The sequence below is a fragment of the Euleptes europaea genome, chromosome 6 (genome assembly GCF_029931775.1).
Source record: "Euleptes europaea isolate rEulEur1 chromosome 6, rEulEur1.hap1, whole genome shotgun sequence".
Classification (NCBI taxonomy): domain Eukaryota; kingdom Metazoa; phylum Chordata; class Lepidosauria; order Squamata; family Sphaerodactylidae; genus Euleptes; species Euleptes europaea.
The window spans coordinates 85848202-85870441 of NC_079317.1; the positions used below are offsets into that span (position 1 = coordinate 85848202).

At 40.9% G+C, this 22240-nt stretch overlaps 1 protein-coding gene across 4 annotated transcripts in view; it reads right to left on the minus strand.

The window, feature by feature from the left end:
• Window positions 1–10093: 10093 nt before the first annotated feature.
• TUB (TUB bipartite transcription factor) overlaps window positions 10094–22240 on the minus strand; it is a 148641-nt gene continuing 136494 nt past the window's right edge. For 3 of the 4 annotated variants that reach the window (XM_056851484.1, XM_056851483.1, XM_056851485.1), the window contains exons 8-12: window positions 21332–21444; window positions 19365–19479; window positions 14372–14470; window positions 12925–13096; window positions 10094–10546 (exon numbers count right to left, since the gene is read on the minus strand). In XM_056851484.1, coding sequence (XP_056707462.1) covers window positions 10413–10546; window positions 12925–13096; window positions 14372–14470; window positions 19365–19479; window positions 21332–21444 — 633 coding nt within the window. In that variant the 3' untranslated portion in view covers window positions 10094–10412. The remainder of the gene's footprint in view (window positions 10547–12924; window positions 13097–14371; window positions 14471–19364; window positions 19480–21331; window positions 21445–22240) is intronic. The other variant, XM_056851486.1, reaches the window with a different exon arrangement.

A 22240-nucleotide genomic window follows, 5' to 3' on the forward strand; every position in this document is an offset into this window, starting at 1 on the left:
CAATCTGGTCAGACTTCCTGAATCTGTACAAACTTGCAAACTTTCCTCAGGTGAAGAGACATTTATGAACTTTTTACTACGAATCAAGCAAAAGTTTATGCAATTTGGAAATCTGTTGTGTAATTTTGTGATCTTGTGGCATATGCCAGAAAGAAATGCCATGTTTACTTCCTCTTTATTATCTGAGATGAAATCCTTTGGATAAAGCTTCCCATACTTAATCTATAACAGTATCTGCCCATACATTGACCTATCTATTCTTCTGTAAGGAAAGAAGGCCTTGAAAGCATAGAAGGCAAAATAAAAAATAAAAACTATTTAAAAACACTATTTAGTGTTCTCAGACACGGGGAGAACAGATGCAACTTGGACAGAGTAAGATGTTAGCACAGAAAACCAGCCAGACCATCATGATATGAAGACGTTTTTGAACAAAGTGGAGGATAAGTAGGAATCTAATTTGTCTAGCCGGTACTAGAACTTTGTGGTCAGATGGAAACTAATCAAAACCTGAACTGAATGTACTCTGTTGTAGTATTATACTGAATCTGAATTTAAAAAGTAATGGTTTTCAGAAGCAGCTGGGGGAAATTGTTGATCTCCAGCTTTCTGATGACTTGCTGACATTATTTCAGTTTGACCAGAGGGAGTGAGTCAGAATGGTCTGAAACGCATGGTCACTTAGCACAGTTCCAGCCCCGTTCCAGCCCAGTTCCTTCCCAGTTCCACCCAGCATCAAATCTTCACAAACGGATACCTTATTTACTCTTCTTTCAGCCCTGTATCGAGCGAAATGAACCCGCCTTTTCCCATTCCTCTTCTGGGAGAAACAGAAATGGGGAAACACAGATGATTGGCATCTCTCACAAGTGTTTGAAGAGGCAGGGATTCAACTGTTTCCTGCCTGCTGCTACTTCGGAGCCTTTTCTGAGAAAAATAAAGTCTTTTAAAACAAGGCTTGGATTTCCCCCCCCCCCCTTCTTATAGGTAGCTCTGTTTTTTTGCTTTTTTAGTTATTAAAATGCTTTTAAAATTACAAGTGGGGGGGGGGGAAGCCTCCATTAGTAAATTCGAAAGGACCAATCACCAGGAGCTGGGGGGGGGGGAAGGGCTTACTCAGCAGGAACCTGCATTTTCTGTTTTCATAGATCCATTTGCACAGTTTAGTCCCTGCTCATTCCAGGTAATGTGGGTTCATTCGATCCTGGCTGGAACTGGGCTAAGTGACCATGCGTGTTAGACCAATGACTTAGATCCAAGGACCCTCTCTGCTATGTAAATAAGCTTCCTCTCAAGAGAGGAACACCTCTCGCAGTGGAAGGGAGTCCTTTGATGCTACCCAGAGTAACTGACAGGCACACTGACCAACCAACAAAGTGTATATTGATCTCACCGCCAAACAGGATTGTGCTGATAGTTTTCTATGCATAGTGTTTCCATCAGTTGCGTTTGGATTGCTTTCTGGATCTTATATGAAATGTTGAGTGCTACCATCATTTTCCTGCCCATGACTTATACCTTTCCCCCAGGCTAGTTTCACTAGCCTTTCTTGGGGTGCTGGCCCTGTCTTTTGAGGTTGTTAAATTCCTCTTTGTGCTTGCTATACAAGAATTGCAACTGTAAATGAAACTAACTGTAAATGTAACTATTAAAGTGTGTCGGGGGGGAATCACTTGAGTGAGGATGTACAATCACTGAGAAGTATCACTTTAGTACAGACCCATGGGGGATAAGCATGTTTGAAATAACAGCTGATTGTCTCCAGGCTGAATTAAAATTAGGGGGATTGTTCCGGAAAGAAGAAAAGATACTGAAATGCTGGACATTTCAACACAAGTTGAGGAAAGAATGACTGCTCTTTCTTCATGAAGTCCTTGCTTTTCTAGTTCACAATGTCTAATGGTTGTTTTTGTCTAATGGTTGTTTTTCATCCTGATACTGAAAAAGTGACAAAAGTTGAAAACAATGAGACAAGCAGGGAGAGATGACAGGAGACGGGGAGATGCTGTGAATCTGGAAAGACATAAAGATAAGGAAGCGAGAAAGGAGGCAGTTTGTTTCTTTAGCGAGTTTAGATGTTTTAGTTCAAGATGATCCTGTAGAGATTGCTATACCAGGTGATGAGAGGATGATAGCTAGGAATGGAGGAAATAATGAAGAAAAAGAAAAGAAGAGAGAGGGAGAGACTGGAGGATTACTTATGGAAACAAAGGTTGAAGATTAGGAAATGAAAGGGAAGAGAACAGAAGAAAGCCCGTGAAAAACCTATGCATATTCAATGGTTAGAAACATACTTCTGAGGTACAATTCCAGAGGACTTGCCGTGTTGTTCTGCTACAACAAGAACAGGCATCTCACAGCACCTTAAAGATTAGAAATTTTTATTCTAGCATAGACTTTAATGGACTAGAGCCTTTCTTGCAGATTAAAAACTTGCTTAAGGTGTCACAAGACTCTGGTTTATTCTTTCTGAGTTGTTGCCAAAAGATGTTTCAACTGTTATGGAAATAATGATACTATCAATGATTGTTGTGTGAAAGGGTAGGTAGGATTTAGAGCGAAGTGACAAGAAACAGAAGAATATACACGTTTAGGTTTTGAAATGTATGAGCTATTATAAAAGATTGTCTAAAACAATCTAAAACACCAGGAACGAAAGAGAAGATACCAGAGTATAACAGAAACAAAACAGGTGGATTTGAATTTCAGAAGAGAAATATGCCTCCAATCGTTTTCCAAAAATGCATAATTTTTCTGCATGAGCAATGGGATGTTATCCTTTCTTTACAAGATGATTTTTTTTTAGACTGCAACACTATGCAGTCTTACCTAGAAGTAAATCCCATTTAACAAGGTGGGTGTAAACAATCAAATGAGATTACATAGGATTGGGCTGCAGGACACTTCATGCTCAAGGGGTCTCTCAAACCCTAGGGGTTTTTACTTTGTCAAACTGAAGGTTTTGTTCTACCATGCTCCGGCTTGATGCTCACCTCACTTCTTTGGAGGTGATTTCAACTAGACTTAATCCAGTGTCCCTAAGGTCAAATCTGTGCAAGAAAACGAAACTATACTAAGGATTCTGGGGGGCGGGGGGGGGAGACAAGTGTGAAGTTGCAGCATAAACTTTGTTAATGGCAAATTGTGGAGCAATATAGGAGGGATAGAAATGGAATATAATTTCTAATGTGATCTACTAAGCCTGGTTTAATTTATTTGCTTTTCATTTTAATTTTAATTCTGCAGGAAGGACACAGCTTTGTGTGCCCTAATCTTCCATTTCCCTGACATTTACACAACAATCACCTTGACATTTCTGCTGCTAGAATAATGCCACCTGTAAGAAGAAAGCTATGCAAAGATAAGAGATTGTCATGAACAGAGAAAGTATAAAACCTTTTTAAAGCCAACCATCTACTCTTTCCATTCCAGTTCATCTACATAGCTCAAAGAACTTTGCTTTTAGACCTATGCAGAGTTTGGCTAGAGTAAGAAGAGAAGGATAAGTGTTGGGCTGACTACGGGAAGAGAAGGACGTTATTTCTACCACTGCCAAACCACGTATTCTAGCAAAGTCATCCTACTAATCCCAGAGGCAGCAACACTTTCATTTCTCATTGTTCTACACTGAGCATACCTGCTCAAGAAACAGATGCAGAAAATGAAGCAATTCTGGCATTGAAATGGACAAAAATGGATCTGACATCTTTTCAAACCACTGAAATTAACACTAAACAAGATTTATCAGAATTGCTAAGTGAAGCTCAAAATAATGGACATACTTATTCACATGTGTGTTAAGTGCCATCAAGTCGCTTCCGAATCATGGCCTCCCTATGAATCCCTATGGCCTCCCTTTGACAGCCTTGCTCAGGTTTTGCAAATTGAGGGCTGTGGCTTCCTTTATTGAGTCAATCCATCTCTTATTGGCTCTTCCTCTTTTCCTGCTGCCCCTTTTGGATGCACACCTTAACGTGGTGAGGGGGTTTGTGTGTGTCAGGGAAGCTGAGAGCAATACCGTAAGGGGTCTAGACTCTATCAAGAGACTAAACTCCTAGCAGAGTCACTCAAGACGGAATGGTCTCAGCTGAGACACCAGATGAAGATGCATACACCCCCTTAAGGGATCAATGGCCACATCCGCAGAAGAGAACAGGCAGTTCCAAAGCTGATGGGGGCAGAGGAATCTTTGAAGGTTAGCTACTGGGCAGCAGCAGTAGTGGAAGATGACACTGGCGGAGGATCTTTCGTAGACAATGGCAGTGCTGCTACAGGTAACCCTGGTTAGCACTGCACAGAAGAAGGCACTGGTAAACCACTTCTGACCAACATTTACCTTGAAAACCCTATGATGAGACTTATTCACATGCCGATACATTATTGTTGTATGGTACTAGCAAAGGAAAGTGGATAGACAACTCTATTCACCAGTGACATTCAAATCAGTTTTTTAAAATGTCATATCTCTGTGGTGATATGACAGCATCCCATATGATGAATATGCCAACATTAACTTTTTATTATACCCTCCATATTTTCTAGTCACTGGAAGCACCTTTGGTAATAAAAGCCTAGATGCTGTTTCTCCAAGGTAAAAAATGGAATTAGCACTTTAGTATATGCATTTTCTGTTCACTGGAACTGGGTAATATATTGGCCAAATCTTTTGAATTTACAGTGCCAGGAAAGGTGTTGCTGGGTACCATGGGCTATTCGATGCCATAGTGTCTGCTCATGGAAAGGTGGTTGGACATTCTAAGGACTTTTTGACGCCATCCATTGGTTGTGCAAGAAAAGAGAATTCATTTCCAATTTTCCACTATAATTGCTGTGTGGACTATTGATTTCATTCTGACATCAACCCATGTGCTTTTAATAGAGGAGTTTGTGAACATTAAAAGAAAATAAAGGTACATTTTGCGATTTAAAATAAATAAATAAATCCCACTCTTGTTTATAAACATGATTATTTTTCATGTGCTACAGAAGCCAGCCCCGTAGCGCAGAGTGGTAAGCTGCAGTACTGCAGTCCAAGCTCTGCTCACGACCTGAGTTCGATCCTAACGGAAGTTGGTTTCAGGGAGCCGGCTCAAGGTTGACTCAGCCTTCCAGCCTTCTAAGGTCGGTAAAGTGAGGACCCAGCTTGCTGGGGGTAAAGGGAAGATGACTGGGGAAGGCAACGGCAAACCACCCCGTAAACAAAAGTCTGCCTAGGAAACGTCAGGATGTGACGTCACCCCATGGGTCAGGAATGACCCGGTGCTTGCACAGGGGATCTTTACCTTTTTTTTTTTTAACAGAAGGCAAAATAATGCTTACAAGACTTCTTCAGAATCTGGGCCCAGAACTGGTGTCAAATGCCAGGGCTTAGCCGTCTACTGTGTGAAATTAATAAATTGCCTATTTGAGCACACGTGGAGAGCGATGCTCCTTCACAGATGGGAAATCACAACCACCCCCTACTGACTTGGTTTAGAGTGACGAATTCTCAAAGAAGAGCAAGACTTCCAGGAAAATTGAGCTTTGAGTGTCCCTCCTCTGAGAGCTTAGGTACAGAGTGCTATAATCATCAACTTGCCAGAGTTCTCAACAAATAATTTGTTACAAATTCTCTCACACTTGTAAAATGTTGTCATCTGTTTCAAGCACTTCAAGCCAACCAACAAGCTGTTCTGAAGAGGCTAGAAATTATTTTTCTGAATATTTGCTTCCTTCAAAATTTACTAATGAGTAGCAGTGACAACATGGGGGGAAATGCGTGTTTAGCAATTTAAAAAAGTTTCCCCCCCCCCTCAAAGCACTATAATTTATTATTCGTTTGAAAACGCATGTCTGTTGGTTACTGAGCTTGGGTTCTGAAGAAGAAGAAGAGTTGGCTTTTATACGCCGACTTTCTCTACCACTCAAGGAAGAATCAAACCGGCTTACAATCACCTTCCCTTCCCCTCCCCACAACAGACACCCTGTGAGGTAGGTGGGGCTGAGAGAGCTCTAACAGAGCTGTAACTTGCCCAAGGTCACTCAGTTGGCTCGTGTGTAGGAGTGGGGAAACAAATCCAGTTCACCAGATTAGCCTCCGCCGCTCATGTGGAGGAGTGGGGAATCAAACCCGGTTCTCCAGATCAGAGTCCACCGCTCCAAACCACTGCTCTTAACCACTGCACCACGCTGGCTCACTGGAAATCAAAACACGTAACTCTGAAGTCCAAACTGAAAATTGGCAACAGGGAGTGGATCAGTGATCTACTTTTTCTTCTCCCCACAGTGTGAGAGTAGATTCCTGGGATTTCAGGACCCGCGTGGGCAGCGGGTTACACAGAAGCGGAAGAAGGGGTAACCCGCTGCCCTGTCCCTTCTGTCAGCCCACCAAGCCACATGGTCCTACAACCACAGGAACAAACTTTTCCAGGGTCAACAACGGCTGCTGACTGGGAGGGGAAAGCCGGGAAGATCTGCAGCTGTCATCACCTTCTGCTGATGGATTGCTGGATTCAGGCAAGGAAATGGAGTGGTAATTTACCCGGGCTGCCTTTCAAAAATGATTTTTCCTGGTTCTCAGGCAGTAAAGTTTAAAAAGAAATCACAATATTTTGCTATAAATCTTCTCCCCAACTCCAAATTAAACTTCAGTGGCCTTTAAATCCTATATTTATTTGGTGCTAAGATACTGATTCCCCCCCCCACATGGTAAACAACAAAGAATATTTTTCTTCTTGTTTATTTTTTAAAAGACTGATGAAGAACTTCTAATGTTATTTTAAATATTGGACACATTTGCATTCACATGAACACATGAAGTTGCCTTCTACTGAATCAGACCCGTGGTCCATCAAAGTCAGTATTGTCTATTCAGACCAGCAGAGGCTCTCCAGGGTCTCAGGCAGGGGTCTTTCACATGGCCTACCTGCCTAGTCCCTTTAACTGGAGATGCAGGGGATTGAACCTGGGACCTTCTGCATGCCCAGCAGATGCTCTACCACTGAGCCACAGCCCCTCCCCATTCCATTCTAAAATCTTTCCATCACCTGAAGTTGGAAAGCATTGCTCCTGGCTTTTCATTAAGGCTCTCTTTCCTCTATAAAAGTCATTAACAAAACACCAGAAATCCAAATACGAGCCTGTAGGCCTGCTGAAATCTGCTTGTCCCAATATTTGTAAAGATACCACGGGGGACAAAGACATGGAATGGGGAAAATTCATCTGATTATATAAAACTGCGAAGTAAATAGTGGCACAAGCTGTCCTCTTATCCAGAATTTCCTCCAGTTAATTAAAGCTGCAAGCCAAGCAGATTTGGTCTTATTTTCCTCATTATATAGTTTTTGGTAATATAAAGATGTTGTAAAGGTTTGTTTTTTTTTTAAAAAAAGATCCTATTCAGTAGTGACTTTTCTGTTTGCTGGGGATTTGTGTTTCTAACGCTGTTCCATCAAATTCTGTGCAAAAAATGTCTGCAATTTTTTTGAAATAGTGTGTGCTAAACCATATTCTGAGAATCCACAGCTCTAACTTAGAAGAAGAGGAGGAGTTGGTTTTTATATGTCGGCTTTTCCTACCACTTAAGGGAGACTCAAACCGGCTTACAATCACCTTCCCCTCCCCTCCCCACAACAGGCACCCTGTGAGGTAGGTGGGGCTGAGAGAGCTCTTAATAGAACTGTAACTTGCCCAAGGTCACCCAGCTGGCTTTGAGTGTAGGAGTGGGGAAACAAATCCAGTTCACCAGATTAGCCTCTGCTGCTCATGTGGAGGAGTGGGGAATCAAACCCGGTTCTCCAGATCAGAGTCCACCACTCCAAACCACAGCTCTTAACCACTACACCATGCTGGCACTTACAAATCTCCCACTTCCCTTTGCTTAACTTTACACAAGCCCCTTCCACCTCAGGTGCCTTTTCCCATCTTTATAATCTGCCACAGTACAGAAATCAGACCGACATCTCTTTATTCGTGACCAGTCTTTTAGATTTCTCCACATCTAGGAGACACTGTTTCTTTAGGTGATGATAAAAACAACTGATGAGTTTTGACTTTGGGTGAAAAGGGGTGATTTCAAAGTTAAGTTTAGAGACTAAACATGATATGCTGCTCACACAGACAGCCACTCTCTGTACTCTAGTTTGCACACATATATGTGATTGCAGACATGCAGCACTGGCTGCACATATGTAATGTAGGGTTGCCAGGTCCCTCTTTGCCACTGGCTGGATGTTTTTGGGGCAGAGCCTGAGGAGGGATGGGACTTCAATGCCCTAGAGTCCTATGGCCAAAGCGGCCATTATGTCCAGGTGAACTGATCTCTATCGGCTGGAGATCAGTTGTAATAGCATGAGATCTCCAGCTAGTACCTGGAGGTTGGCAACCTTAATGTAATGCCAGGGACAGAATCTCATGTATGCCATTCAAAGTGATCCCTGTAATACCTATACTATGCACTTTGGACGAGGGTACACAATCCTAGCCTTCTCTCGGTGCGGCCACAAATCTGTATCCTTCTATAACCTATGGAACCACTGCTTGATGCTTTCTTCTGCACACTACCAATTGCATGTACCACTTCATTGCACACAACTATCTCTGAATCAGGACCAAAATTAACCAGCCATTTCTCAGAGCAGAATTACAACTCATTCACTATATTTATGCTTAAAAGGAAGGGTCATGAGATACGCAAATATTATAATTTGAAATATTTTCATCCATTAATTTAAAAAGTAAAATAATACCATTTAAAAAACCCAGGAAATTCCCCTTTATACACAATCTCCAAAGCAGAAAAAAAATTGCCTCTATAAATGGCACTTTCACGCTGTAATAAATATTCAGCTACTTTCTATGAAAAATGCTTAGATGATTATAAGTTTATCATGTTAGACATCTGAATTTATACTAAAAAGGACAAGAGAACATTGTAGTTAGAAAATGTTATAATAGTTCTGCTCCTTATTAAACGTGGCCCAAACAGTCAGTAATGTTCTGAGGCCTTTAGTCGAAGGATTAAATGAACATACAAAGCTGTCCTGTCCAGAGTCAGAATTTGGTCCATCTACCCAGTGTTGTCTACTCTGACCACCAGCAACTCCTCAGGATCACAGGCAAGGAACGTTTTTCTTGACTTTGCTATCTTAGATTCCCTAATGAAAGAGCTGAGATGAGATCTTCTGCACACAAAGTGGATCCTCTACCACTGACCAATAAAACCTTTCTAAATTTAATTGCTACAGAGATAAAACATACAGGCCATTTATGAATGGTCATTTTGATGCTCGCTCAAAGATCTTTTTTAAAATGCTATTTTAAAAATGCCTATTTACGGTCCCGATGCAAAAGAAGAAATTCAACACACCCCACACTCGTGTGCTCCTTTGTTCCTGTTTGCATATCCATTAGCATGTGCATAGCTAACGCGCCGCTGTTATTTTGCATGGTTCCTTCAGGGGATTCTTCGCGGCGGGGACGGAGCAAACACCAAAGGTTGCGTTAAAGGGGCTCTTAAATAATGTGAAGCAGGTATGCGCCAGCTTTGCAGTCACTTCCGGCATGACGGTTCAGTGTGAAAAATTAAAAAAAAATATGCGGGGCAATTCAGCCTGGAACACGCTGCTAATCATCAAGCATAAATGGCCAAAATTTCTAGCATCTGTATGGTCATTTGGAAGGAAGGGATCTTTTTCCCCCTTTTAAAAATAGTAGTGGGTTTGCATTTGAAAGTGATATTTAAATTAAAACAACAATAAAATGACAGCTTAGAATACTAGTGACTTGTGCAACATTAACTTGTGCTTCCTACTTCTCTCCCACCCATTCCCCATCACCACCAAAAATTCATTGATCTCCCTCCCCAACAAAAAGAATATCACAAATCAAGTTCACTTGGCATTGAGATTTCCCATGCTACCTTTGTCAGGGTTTGTTTTTTTAAAGTGCATCTTTCTCATGGTTTTGTTTCTAAAGTGGGTGATGTGGGGCTCTCAAGGTATGCAATTCCATCTTGAGATCTGCTTACAGCCTCTGAATACTTCTTGAATCTAAAAACAGATTTGCGTTGTGGTAGCTTTCATGGATTTAGGGGGGAAAAACACACACACCACTCCCAATGGTGTTTTTGCTTAAGCCACGGTACAGTACATCATGGCACATCTTCATAACAGAACTGAGGACATAAGATAGGACTTCTATTTACAGATCTCTGATGCCACTTGCAGAAAAATAGAGAATAGAAAGAAAAAAATATTTTCCAAAAGTTCTGAATTTTAAAATATTTTCTCCCCAGCAAGAGGGTTGGTCCTTCAGAATGCAAATTTTACCTGCTCCATCAAAGTATGAAACACCAGATTACATCTGGGACGTCTATTGTCGTCGTCTTCTGGTGGTACACGGCTTTGGCCGAGCAAGACTCAGGTACGACCTGTTCACTCACAAGCCAACTTGCTGTCAAAACTGGACAGAGCAATAGCAAAGGCTTGAAGTGCACACATTGGATAGTTGTAGTCCATCGTGAAAATATCCTCAGCTACACGGCCAAACTGCATCACTATGTAGTCAGCTACATAAAAGCAAAGAAACACAGGAAAGCGTCAATATAACTTCTAGGCCATGCAAATTTTGTTCAGTAACACAACGTAAGTAAATTGGAAGAGGAAAAACCTTTTCTTGTCTCGAACACACGAAGCGTACTGAGTCCTAGCATTAATTGGCCTGTCATGGTTAATATTGCCTTCTCTGAGTGGAAGAAGTTCTTATGGGTATTGTGCACGTGTGTGTGTAAAGTGCCGTTAAGTCTCCCCTTATGGGGTTTTCAAGGCAAGAGACTAACAGGTGGTTTGCCATTGTCTTCCTCTGCACAGCAACCCTGGTATTCCTTGCTGGTCTCCCATCCAAATACTAAACAGGGCTGACCCTGCTTAGCTTCTGAGATCTGATGAGATCAGACTAGCCTGGGCCATCCAGGTCAGGGCCTTATGGGTCTTTAAAAAAGGTAAAGGTCCCCTGTGCAAGCACCAGGTCATTCCTGACCCATGGGGTGACGTCACATCCCAACATTTACTAGGCAGACTTTGTTTTACGGGGTGGTTTGCCAGTGCCTTTCCCAGTTATCTTCCCTTTACCCCCAGCAAGCTGGGTACTCATTTGACCGACCTCAGAAGGATGGAAGGCTGAGTCAACCTTGAGCCGGCTACCTGAAACCAATTTCAGTTGGGACTGAACTCAGGTCATGAGCAGAGCTTGGACTGCAGTACTGCAGCTTGCCACTCTGTGCCACGGGGCTCTTATGGGTATTAGGTAGAGGTGTTTTACAACACCTACCACATGATCCTTTAACTGCAGATGCTGGTAACTGAATCCAGCACCTTCAGCATGCGAAGCGCTTGTTCTACCACCGAGTCACAGCCCCTCTGAAGTCTTTGAATAATAGGAATTTAGGCTGGGAGACAGTTTTCTTCCAAGGGGTATGAGTGAGATGGTGCTCTGCTGTTAGACTATTCCTCCCCCCCCCCCACAAAAAAAGGTAGTGTCTGGAAACAAGAAATGCTACAGAGATGCAAATGAGATTAACAGAGAAGTAGAAGACGTATGTAATAATGAGCAAATTAGTCACCCCTGATCTCCCAAATCTGCTACCCTGAGAGAACATTAATAGTTCCAATCCTCCTTACCAGACCAGTGTTTTGCTTCACTCCATGTCACTGCCTGCAAGCTAAATCTTTAAACAAAGAAATACTGCAGAGAGGAGGAGAGCACCTGTTTCCTTAGCAAGTAACCTCTGGATGCATGGGGGCTCCTTGGTCAGACTGAGCACTACCTCCTAAAGCGTACTATGGGGTATAAGGCTGTCCCATCATGAACTATGGGACACATCACAGTATGACGGGCATTGTTGCCTGTGGTGTGCATACTTGTCCCCATCATCTCTGTTCACATGTCTTTTTCAAGACGCTAAAAATTCTGGAAAAGCCTATTAGACTAGAAATGATCTTGGAACAAATAAAACAAGCATATTTACTGCATGAAATCATATCATGACATAATTCTCTTAAATACTAATAAGGCTCTAGTTCTTCATATTCTACATTTTTCTTGCATCCACTGACTAGCCTACGTCCTTGCCGATGTGTTTAAGAAAGTCCAAGCACAAAATCAATGCCAAGAAACTAAATACATGCATAAGTGTGATTAAACTGTGAATGTCTTATTACTGTAGAATGTGGATTATTTGGGTCAGAATAGACACATTCTTGTTGCAGACCTTGGCTCAGATCCTAAGCCTTCTTTCCAATTGCACCCCGTTGCAGAGGTGGTTGCAGAGGTGGTGTCCTGCTGTGGACTATTTGTGTGTTCCTCTTAGCTTTTTTGGGCATTTTTCATCTTGTTGAGACACAATGGTCTGAGTGAGCAGAAGTGCCTAATTCTAGAGGAATGTGCTCCACAGTGTCTCCATAACAGAAAAAGGCTGCGTGCAAGAGCAAATGGGGCTTAGGATTCGAGCTTTTATCTCTGAATGGCCTGAACTTTCAATAATCTGGTGCTCGGTCACTGACTTGACAGGTGATTCTGCCCAAGTTAGCCCTAACCTTCAGAATAAGTGGGCAGATATGGTTCCTCCCCACATGAATGCCACCCAGACCCCTGAGATTAAGAAAACTCCTCCACATGATCCCTCCACATAGAGAAGCTGAGGACTGGACACTGAGAGGTGCATCGCACTTGAATTGGGCACTGGTAAGAGCAAAGCATAACCTGCCCTCACAAAAACTGGAGGGCTTTAGGCCTGCTTCAGATTGCTCTAAATAACTGTACTGAATGTGAATTCTGGGTTTAAACGACCAACCAATTTCTTCCATTTGAAACCATTCATATAAATAGTAAGATCTTATACAAATAAACCTCACTTCTAACTAATTTAGCCAAAGAGGCCATACTTACGATCGTTATCATGAATAATTTGGAAGTTTTTCACGGAGGCCTGTGTTACACGACCATGGAAATTTAAAACATAAGATTGGGTGTCGTCATTCCAGACGGGGGTTTTGTTGTGCAGCTCAATGACACTCTCTGTATTCTTGTTCTGCCACCTTGCAAGAAGTGTTTCATGTTCCTGCAAGAACGAGAGATACAAGCTTTAATTCAGCGAAGAGCTACTATGCTGTGTATACTTTACAAGCGAGTGTCTTCCTCATGCCACTCCTGTATTAAAAACCCTCATAAAATGTAACCCCACATCTACAGTGCCCTTAAAACACTACAAGGGAAAGATTAAAACCTGCAATTTCATTCCAAGACCGTCACAGACATGTAGCAACACATTCGGAATCTCACAGCTGCATTTTCTACCTTTTTCCTAAGTTACATCTTTATTTTAGACACAAAGGTTACATTTGAGACCCCCCCTCCCCACTGCACAATGCAATATGATTACATTAACAGCATAATATTTTTGGAACCCCTTTTAGCGTAAAAACAAGAATACAATCTGACAATCTGGCCAGCACATTAATTAACAATCAGTGCAGTGTTGTGTGAAATCCTGATTTGAATTCACCCTGTGTTCATACACCACTTGCTTTTGGGGGGGGCATTATCCCTCTCTCCCAAAATTTAATATCAGCTGCAAGAAGATCTGAAACTGGGGTCCCACATGGGACCCACTATGTTTTCAATAAAAATTTAGTATTGCCTGTCCTTGTAGACAAGATGTCAAAAGTTCTCTCTGCTTCAGGAAATGCTGCTGTGGGGAACGAAAGCAGCCAATTCGGAGCTGAGGCTTCTGATCTCGCTGCAAGGAAAACTAGTGGAAAGACCTACCTTTGTGTGGAAAAGGTCTAAGAGAGGACATGTTGGAGATTCATAAAATTATGCACAGGGTGGAGCGAGTTGACAAAAATAATGTTTTCTCCTCTCTCAAAATACTAAAACTCCAGGGCATCCAATGAAGCTGACAGGCAGTAGATTCAGGACAGACAAAATGAAATACTTCTTTATGCAACGAGTGATTAAAATGTGTAATTTGCTGCCAGAAGATATAGTGATGGCCACAGGCATAAATGGCTTTAAAAAGGGATTAGACAGATTCGTGGAGGATAGGTCTATCAGTGGCTACTAGCCATGGTGACTAAAGGGAACCTCCACATTCAGAGGCAGTCAACCTCTGAACCCCAGTGCCAGAAGGCAACACAAGGTGAAGGCCTCGACCTCTGTGCCCTGTTGTTGAACCTCCAGAGCAACTAGTTGGCTGCTGAATGAAATTTTAATAAAACATTTATATAAAAAAAAAAGGATGCTGGACTAGATGGACCACTGGTCTGATCCAGCAGGGCTCTTCTTAGGTTCTTAACACATAGCTCAGTTTAGGCTTACACTGATAGTGACTTACATTGCGTGGTCTGATGGAAACCCTTTCATGGTCCATATTCATTCCTGGTATGACGACACTCATTTTGCGAGGACCTTTAAACCCCAAGACATTTGTCTCCTGTTTTTAAACAAATACAAGAAACACTTTTAATACTGCACTCATTAAGTCTGGAAATTAGCCTACAAATAACTACCTTAACCTGCTACAGAATTATCCTATTGTTTTCCAACAACATGCAAGAATATTAAGGCTCAGTAAATCAAAAGCACATTTATCATAATGCTTAGAAATGTGAGCAACAATTCACCACTGGACACAATTCCATTCTATGATAAATGAAATGTATTACAGTAATTCTTGTCAGCACTGCTGCTATTACTACTTTGAATACTCTGAAGTCACATACACATGAGGGGTTGGGTGTAGCTGAAAAAGCATGTCTTTCCTAGAGTCATCTATTGAGATGGCAGAGATGAACTAGAGGTATTACTGCTATTATAATATTTTACTTTCGTTAAATTAACTACTTTTTTCAGTTATAATTTGATTCTTTTTGTAAGTTACCCTGAGCGTGTTTTAAGTAGAAGGGTGGGCTATCAATCCTAGAATTACATAAATAAAATAATTGTCAAATATGTACTGTTCTATGCATTTACTTCCACTGAAAGAGGCTTAAGCGAATAAATAGTTAAAGAATTACACCCCACAATCTGAGCCCATAGAATCTGATGTAAATGTTTAAGAAATCAACAAGGGAAAATGTTTCTCCTCCTGGCTAATAGTGATATTTCACACTATCTGTTTGAAATGTCTCTTCCTAAGTGCTTACAAAACGGCTGTAGTTCTGGCAATGACCGTTAGGTGCAGCTACAGATTTATTAATGACCAGCTGCATTATTCCATTGGGATCACAAAAGGCTAAAAGGTGTTCAGGATCTCAGCTCTTCCTCTTAATTACATAAATGCTTCTTAAGGAAAGCGGGGGAAGGGGATGACGAAGACGACATGGGTATGAATGACGTTGGCAGTTACTGCACTAGGTATTCCCAGCGATGCATCAAGAGTTTGGAAATGTTATAAAAAATACTGTTTGCACTTTCTATGGCTGTTACCGCACTAGGTATTCCCAGCGATGTATCAAGAGTTTGGAAATGTTATAAAAAACATCACTTTAAAAGGGTTTTTGGATGCCACGGCTAAAAAATGGTTGGAAGACGTCTTCACAGCTAAAGGGGCCAACAAAGTGCGAACAATATTTTTTATAACAGTTTCAAACTCTTAATACATCGCTGGGAATACATAGAAAGTGCAAACAGTATTTTTTATAACATTTTCAAACTCTTAATACATTGCTGGGAATACCTAGTGCGCTAACAGCCTATGTATTCCCACCGATGCATTAAGAGTTTGAAACTGTTATAAAAAATACTGTTTGAATTTGTTTGGCCCCTTTAGCTGTGAAGATGTCTTCCAACCATTTTTTAGCCATGGCATCCAAAAACCCTTTTAAAGCGATGTTTTTAATAACATTTTCAAACTCTTAATACATCGCTGGGGATATATAATGTGGTAACCCCATATGTGTCCTGGGAAAGTTTCAAAGCAACCTTTCGCATGGAGTGGATTGTTTGGAATTTCTTTATAGATGCACATTTTTGTTATCCAGTTATTCAACTCACCTGAGATTATCCTCTGAGCAGATTCCTGATGCTGTACCCATGACCCATTCCAACGAAGTTATCCACATGCATTCCAAAGAAATACTCCCAAAAGCTTTCCACTAGTTACATTGTATTAGGAGCTGACCCAGTAGCATGTGGTTAAGACAGCTGAGCCAGTGTGATGTATTGGTTAAAAGGCTGGAAGCCCAAAGTTCCAGTTCCCTGTTGCCATAGAAAGCACTGCATGACCTTGGGCCAGTCACTCCTTCTCAGCCTGTCCTACCTCACAGGGTTGTTGTGGGGATTAAACTAAACCAAGGAAGAATCCTTGGAGGAAAGGCGGGATTGTGTCTGTGTTAAGTGCTGTCAAGCTGCTTCTGACTCACGGCAAACCTATGAACTAATGACCTCCAAAAACATCCTATCGTTAACAGCGTTGCTCAGGTCTTGCAAGCTGAGGGCCGTGGCTTCCTTGATTGAGTCAATCCATCTCCTGTTGGGTCTTCCTACTGCCTTCAACTTTGCCTAGCATTATTGTCTTTTCCAGTGACTCTGCTCTACTAGGTTGATACCTGCACACATAGTATATGAGAGACATATACTAACCAGTATTACACTAGAACCAATTTGACCAGATGTTTGAGTAATTGGCAGTAACTTTTACAACCTATACACATGCCTGGTTGGGTTTGAACTGCTTGTATATGTATTTATTTATTTATTTCTGTAAATGTGTGCAGGCTAACATGTGTTTTAATTAACCACTGATGAAGGCCCAATAGGCTCAAACACGTTTAGTTCTGGTTACAGATGTCAACCTTAGGCTATGCCATTGTGCTATTTTAATGTTTTTAAAATATTTTTAACCTTTACATAGCGCTTCCAATAAATTATATTTACAGTATTTATATACACACACACATATATATATATTTTCCTTTTACCCAACCTCGGGTACCCTTCTTATAATGTGACCATAGTATGATAGCCTAAGTTTAGTCATTTTAGTTTCTAGGGAGGATCTAGAGATAAAGAAATCTTAGGAATATTTCTTGCGCCATGTTGCCACACAGTGCATTTGTACTACAATTGCATGATTCATCCCAACAACCTCCATTATCATTAACAAATTAATGCAGATGTTATTTGAAGTATGGCCAGAATGAATGAATGGCCACAGACACTCTGCTTTTTCACCAGCACTCTGTGCCTCTGATTTAACACACTGGACGTTGTATTCTGGTAAAACTAGAAGTCCAACTAATCAATAATTAGAGAATCAGAGCTTGTTTTTGTACAATTTATTTACCCATGCTTCATTTAAATATTCTTTTTTTAAAGGGCATTACAGCTACAATCTACTTTTCATTGAACAGCTGTGGTCCTCTGACTATACACAGTCCTAATTTCCTTTCAGTGGACCATGAGATCACTTTGGAAACCATAAAAGAAAATGATGTAGGCTTTTAGCAATGATGGATTCTAAATTAAAGTGCAACTGGATGCAGCTGAACTCTTTCTGAACCCTGATGCAGCAGTACTGAGCATCCAAGGAAGGCAGAAGAGTAAAAGTAGTAAAGGCCTGTATATGCTCTGTCACTGAGATATTTGTCAAACAAGGTGCTGCTATTCTGGTTCAACTAAGCAGTGTCTTTGCTGACAAACATCACAACCCACACCTGCTTTACAAGGGAAATATTAGAAAGAACATAAGAACATAAGAAAGGCCCTGCTGGATCAGACCAAGGCCCATCAAGTCTCTGCTCACGACCTGAGTCCGATTCTAACCGAAGTAGGTTTCAGGTAGCCGGCTCAAGGTTGACTCAGCCTTCCATCCTTCCGAGGTCAGTAAAATGAGGACCCAGCTTGTAAAGGCAAGATGACTGGAGAAGGCACTGACAAACCACCCCGCAAACAAAGTCTGCCTAGTAAACGTCGGGATGTGACATCACCCCATGGGTCAGGAATTACCTGGTGCTTGCACAGGGGACCTTTACCTTTAATACACAAACATTTAACCCTCTACCTATAGTTCAAGGTGGTACTGTCCAAGAATACCTTTACCATGTGATGGGCTCCTTCAGCAGAGATTAACCCCCCCACAAAAGGAAACATCCTAGAGGTGACTAGAGGAGACATCAGCCTCACGTGACTCACTTGACAGAGCCTTCGACTACCGCACTCTCCACCCACCTACTCTTTTTACACACTATTACTGATGTTAAAATTGAACCCTCACAGAAACCAACTTATCCTGTGCTGCAGCGACCTCAGGGACAATCATGCTGTACAATGTATGACACATAGACAACTTCTTCAGCTTAGGCAGCTGGGTCCTCTCTCAATCAAGTTGGTCAGTGGTTGGAAATCTCCATCCTCACATGAAACTGTTCCATCTCTCTATGCACTTTGGCTGGGGAGGGTCCAGCCTCCCAAGCTAAACAGCAAAGAAACAACAACGGGACAGCTCATTTAACAACATGTCTCTAATTTGTCTGCTTATTGAGAGTGCATAGCTCTAACAAGTTATATAGACTCCCTCATTGTTTGTTGTATTGCTTATGTGGTGCTTTGGCGAGAATGTATATTGGCAAATTAGAGCCAAGTTGTTAAATGAGCTATTGTGGTTGTTTCTTTGCCACTTTGTTCAACGTGAAGGTATATTGTTTTTTTCTACTCCCAAGCTAATTAACCCAGATGATAATGAGCATTCTCAAAATTTGCAGAGGGGGTGAAAGTTGAGAAATAACATCACATTCTGGAAAACCCCAGCAGCTGGGGATGGCGTGGCTGCGATGCCGCCGCAACGCCTCCACAGAGATGTGGGGTTGCTGTACGGGGAAAAGGGGGGGTTGTTAATTTTTTAAGTCCCTAAAATGGGGGGAAAGACCCCATTGCAGTGATGCTTGCCACCAAAAATGGTGGCGTAGCAACTCCATTGCATTAGGGGGCATTCCCAGTGCGAAAGGGGTTAGGAGGCTGTCTAATGGCAGCTCCACCCCCGGGAACGCCCTGGGAACGCCAGCACAGGGACTTGTGCCCAGAGAATGCTGGCAGAAGGCCATGCTGGCATCCAAGGGCCGCGCTGCCGCCACGGTCCAGGGTGGAGGTGTAAGTGGCCCAATGCTAACCATACAAAAGTCATCAGTGCTTTCAGGCTTTCAACCTATTACTCTTCAGATAATGTGGGGCTGTAGAATTCTGTGATAATAGCCAGATAAGGCCTTGATCAAGGAATATAGCAGACATTGCAAATAACAAATTTACTTTTTACCATAAAAGTGTTGCAGGATAACTGCTTTATATCCTAGCTTTTTTAATAGAAATATTTGCTTACAAGGGATACTTACATAGCAAATGGCAGCTAGCTCCTGGCGTAAATTACTTGTCTCTAAACTCACTGTTGTTTTCATTGGGTTTACTCCATTATCATAAACTGTAAACTTAGTACCCATGAGGTTTGATCTATCAGAGAGGGGGAAAAATACATCACTTCATTGTTCAATACACATTGTAGTAACTTCATCCATTACTATCACTGAATCGTAACATCCCACATAATGCAAAAAGACTTATGAAATTCTGATAAAATATTATTTAAAATCTCAGTGGAATCTAATACCATTAAGACAAGATATATGATCCAGCAAGTACCAGACATTCAGAGCGTTTAGAATTGAAAACAAAAGGGGGAAGGAACTCAACCCAGAAAAGAAACCAAATAGCCAAAAGGGTTGAGTAAAACTTTTACCCAGCATTAAAAGATCCAAAATTAATCATTACTTAATCCATTTTTATCCAGCTTCTACTTCAAGGAGTTCTCAATTGCATATATGAGTTATTTCACTTTATTGTCTTTTTAAACTTTTATTTTTTTATTACACAATTTGTACAAATATACAGAAATAAATATAATACAAGCATAAAATGAAATGAGCATTAAAAATATAAGACAGAATTATGTCATTACATTTACATAATCATCCATTCCATTTGCAATGCAATACACTTTATTCTCAATATAACACTGCAAGACAAGTTGGGACGAGAGATGGGTAGAGTCTTAGAAAAGGAATTTGAACCTAGACCTTACCAATCCAAGTCCATTACTTATCTGTTACAGAACAATGGCTCTGGTACCTCTCCTTTATATTTACCTTTCCAAAGCTCTTTAAAAGAAGAAATAATCCTTCTGGTTGATTTTAAGACGAAACGGCAACCAGAATATGATAAATATCTATCTGTGCCAAATATTATTGCTAGATGTAGGATATAGATACAGGTTATTAGCTGGTATTTAGATACAGGTTATTAGCTGGTATTTAGTATCAGGAAATGATAACTTCAGCCAGAGGTTAGATTCAAGGCTACAAATTCATATTGTGGTAACAGAGTGTGGTTGATTAATTATTATCTACTAAGTAGATAATAGATCAGGCTAGCCTGATCTCAGAAGCTAAGCAGGGTCAGCCCTGGTTAGTATTTGGATGGGAGACCACCAAGGAATACCAGGGTTGCTGTGCAGAGGAAGGCACTGGCAAACTACCTCTGTTAGTCTCTTGCCATGAAAACCCCAAAAGGGGTCGCCATAAGTCCGCTGTGTCTTGACGGCACTTTACACACACACACACACGCACAAGTAGTTTTAAGTATCATGTTATGCATAGCACTCCATAAGGGAATGGCAATATATTATAGGGCACTATTAAGATATTGTTTTAGTATTTTAAGGGTGGGATTGAAGCTGATGTATGAATTGTATTGTATGTATGATGTATGTATTGTTACTTGGACACAGACATGTGTTTGTCTTCTTCCTTTTTAACCTTTTTTTTGTTTCTGTATCCCATTATAGAAAATAAAAAATTATAATAAAAAAGAAGGGATAATCCCCTGTAGTTACCACTGAGTAACCATCCTCACTTATATAAACAAAAGGATAGTTAAAGCAAATTAAAAAATAATTAATCTCATTTTAAAAGAGAGCTTGCAGCATATGAAGGGGCAGAAGATTAATGTCAAGAAATTATCAGTGTCTACATACAGGCAGATGAGGCACCTTCACTGCTTTATTTGCGAACTGCTGTATACTAGAATTTTCTTTAAGAGAACAAACATGTACTAGTTGGATCATATCCTTCCACTATGTGGAGGAAGGCTTGCTCTGTCAAAGAAAGATTTCTCACAGTGGAAGGTGGTTGGATCCAACCCTATGATATCACTAGGTAAACGACATGATTTTACAATCCCAAAATGTTCATTTAATTATTTCAGCATATACCTTCTTAGCATACACTTTAAATACCTAAATATTTACCTTAGTTTCCCAATGAAACTCTCTCCTCCTCGTGACAGATCTGTTGGGTCTATGGAGATGAGGTAATTTGAGGTTTTGCTCTTCTTTCGCTTCCTTCCAGCTAACAGGAACACCTAAGGAATTGAGGGGGGCAAACGTATTCTAGGTAGGCTCTGACAGTTCCATTAGAAAAAGAACATCAAGGCCAATTTCTTCTGGTTTAATGTTATCAGCAAAAATGCAGAAGGTCAGCAAGAGTTAGCAAAAATGGGTTTAAAAATCAGCAAAGGAAATGGGTTAGTATTCGTTTCTTCAATCCATTATGTATGATTTAAATAATTAAACCTGATACACTTTGTTAAATGTTTAATTCCATCTTGAACAGTCTCCTTCGAGTGAAAGGAAAACAGATGCCAGCTCAGGACACAAAGGCAGGGAGCCCCACTGCTAACCATTTAAATAAACCAAAGAGAATAAACTAAATCCACTTTGCTTTTCTCAAATCTTAAATTTAATTGACTAAAACATTAATTTGGTCAACAAACAGAAGAAGAAGAAGGAGGAGGAGGAGGAGGAGGAGGAGGAGGAGGAGGAGGAGATGACAAAAAATGCAAGCCTTCACTGCAAGCTGGATATGATACTAATTAAGCATTGCACACATTAGTGATGTTATACATGTTGCTACATCATTACCAACAACAATAACAAAAATAATACTCTAACAGGACTTCCCTCATTCAAGATATTTACTTATTCATTGAATGTTGATTGAGGAGAGATTTGGGGTTTGCTATTTTTTGTTTTGTTTTAACTGAAAATGTCTTTAACTATTATCATAAGCTGCCTTGAACCACGAGGAAAGGTGGGATATAAATGCTTTCATTAATAAATAAGATTGGAATAATGAAAAAGCTGCCTTATACTTGGTCC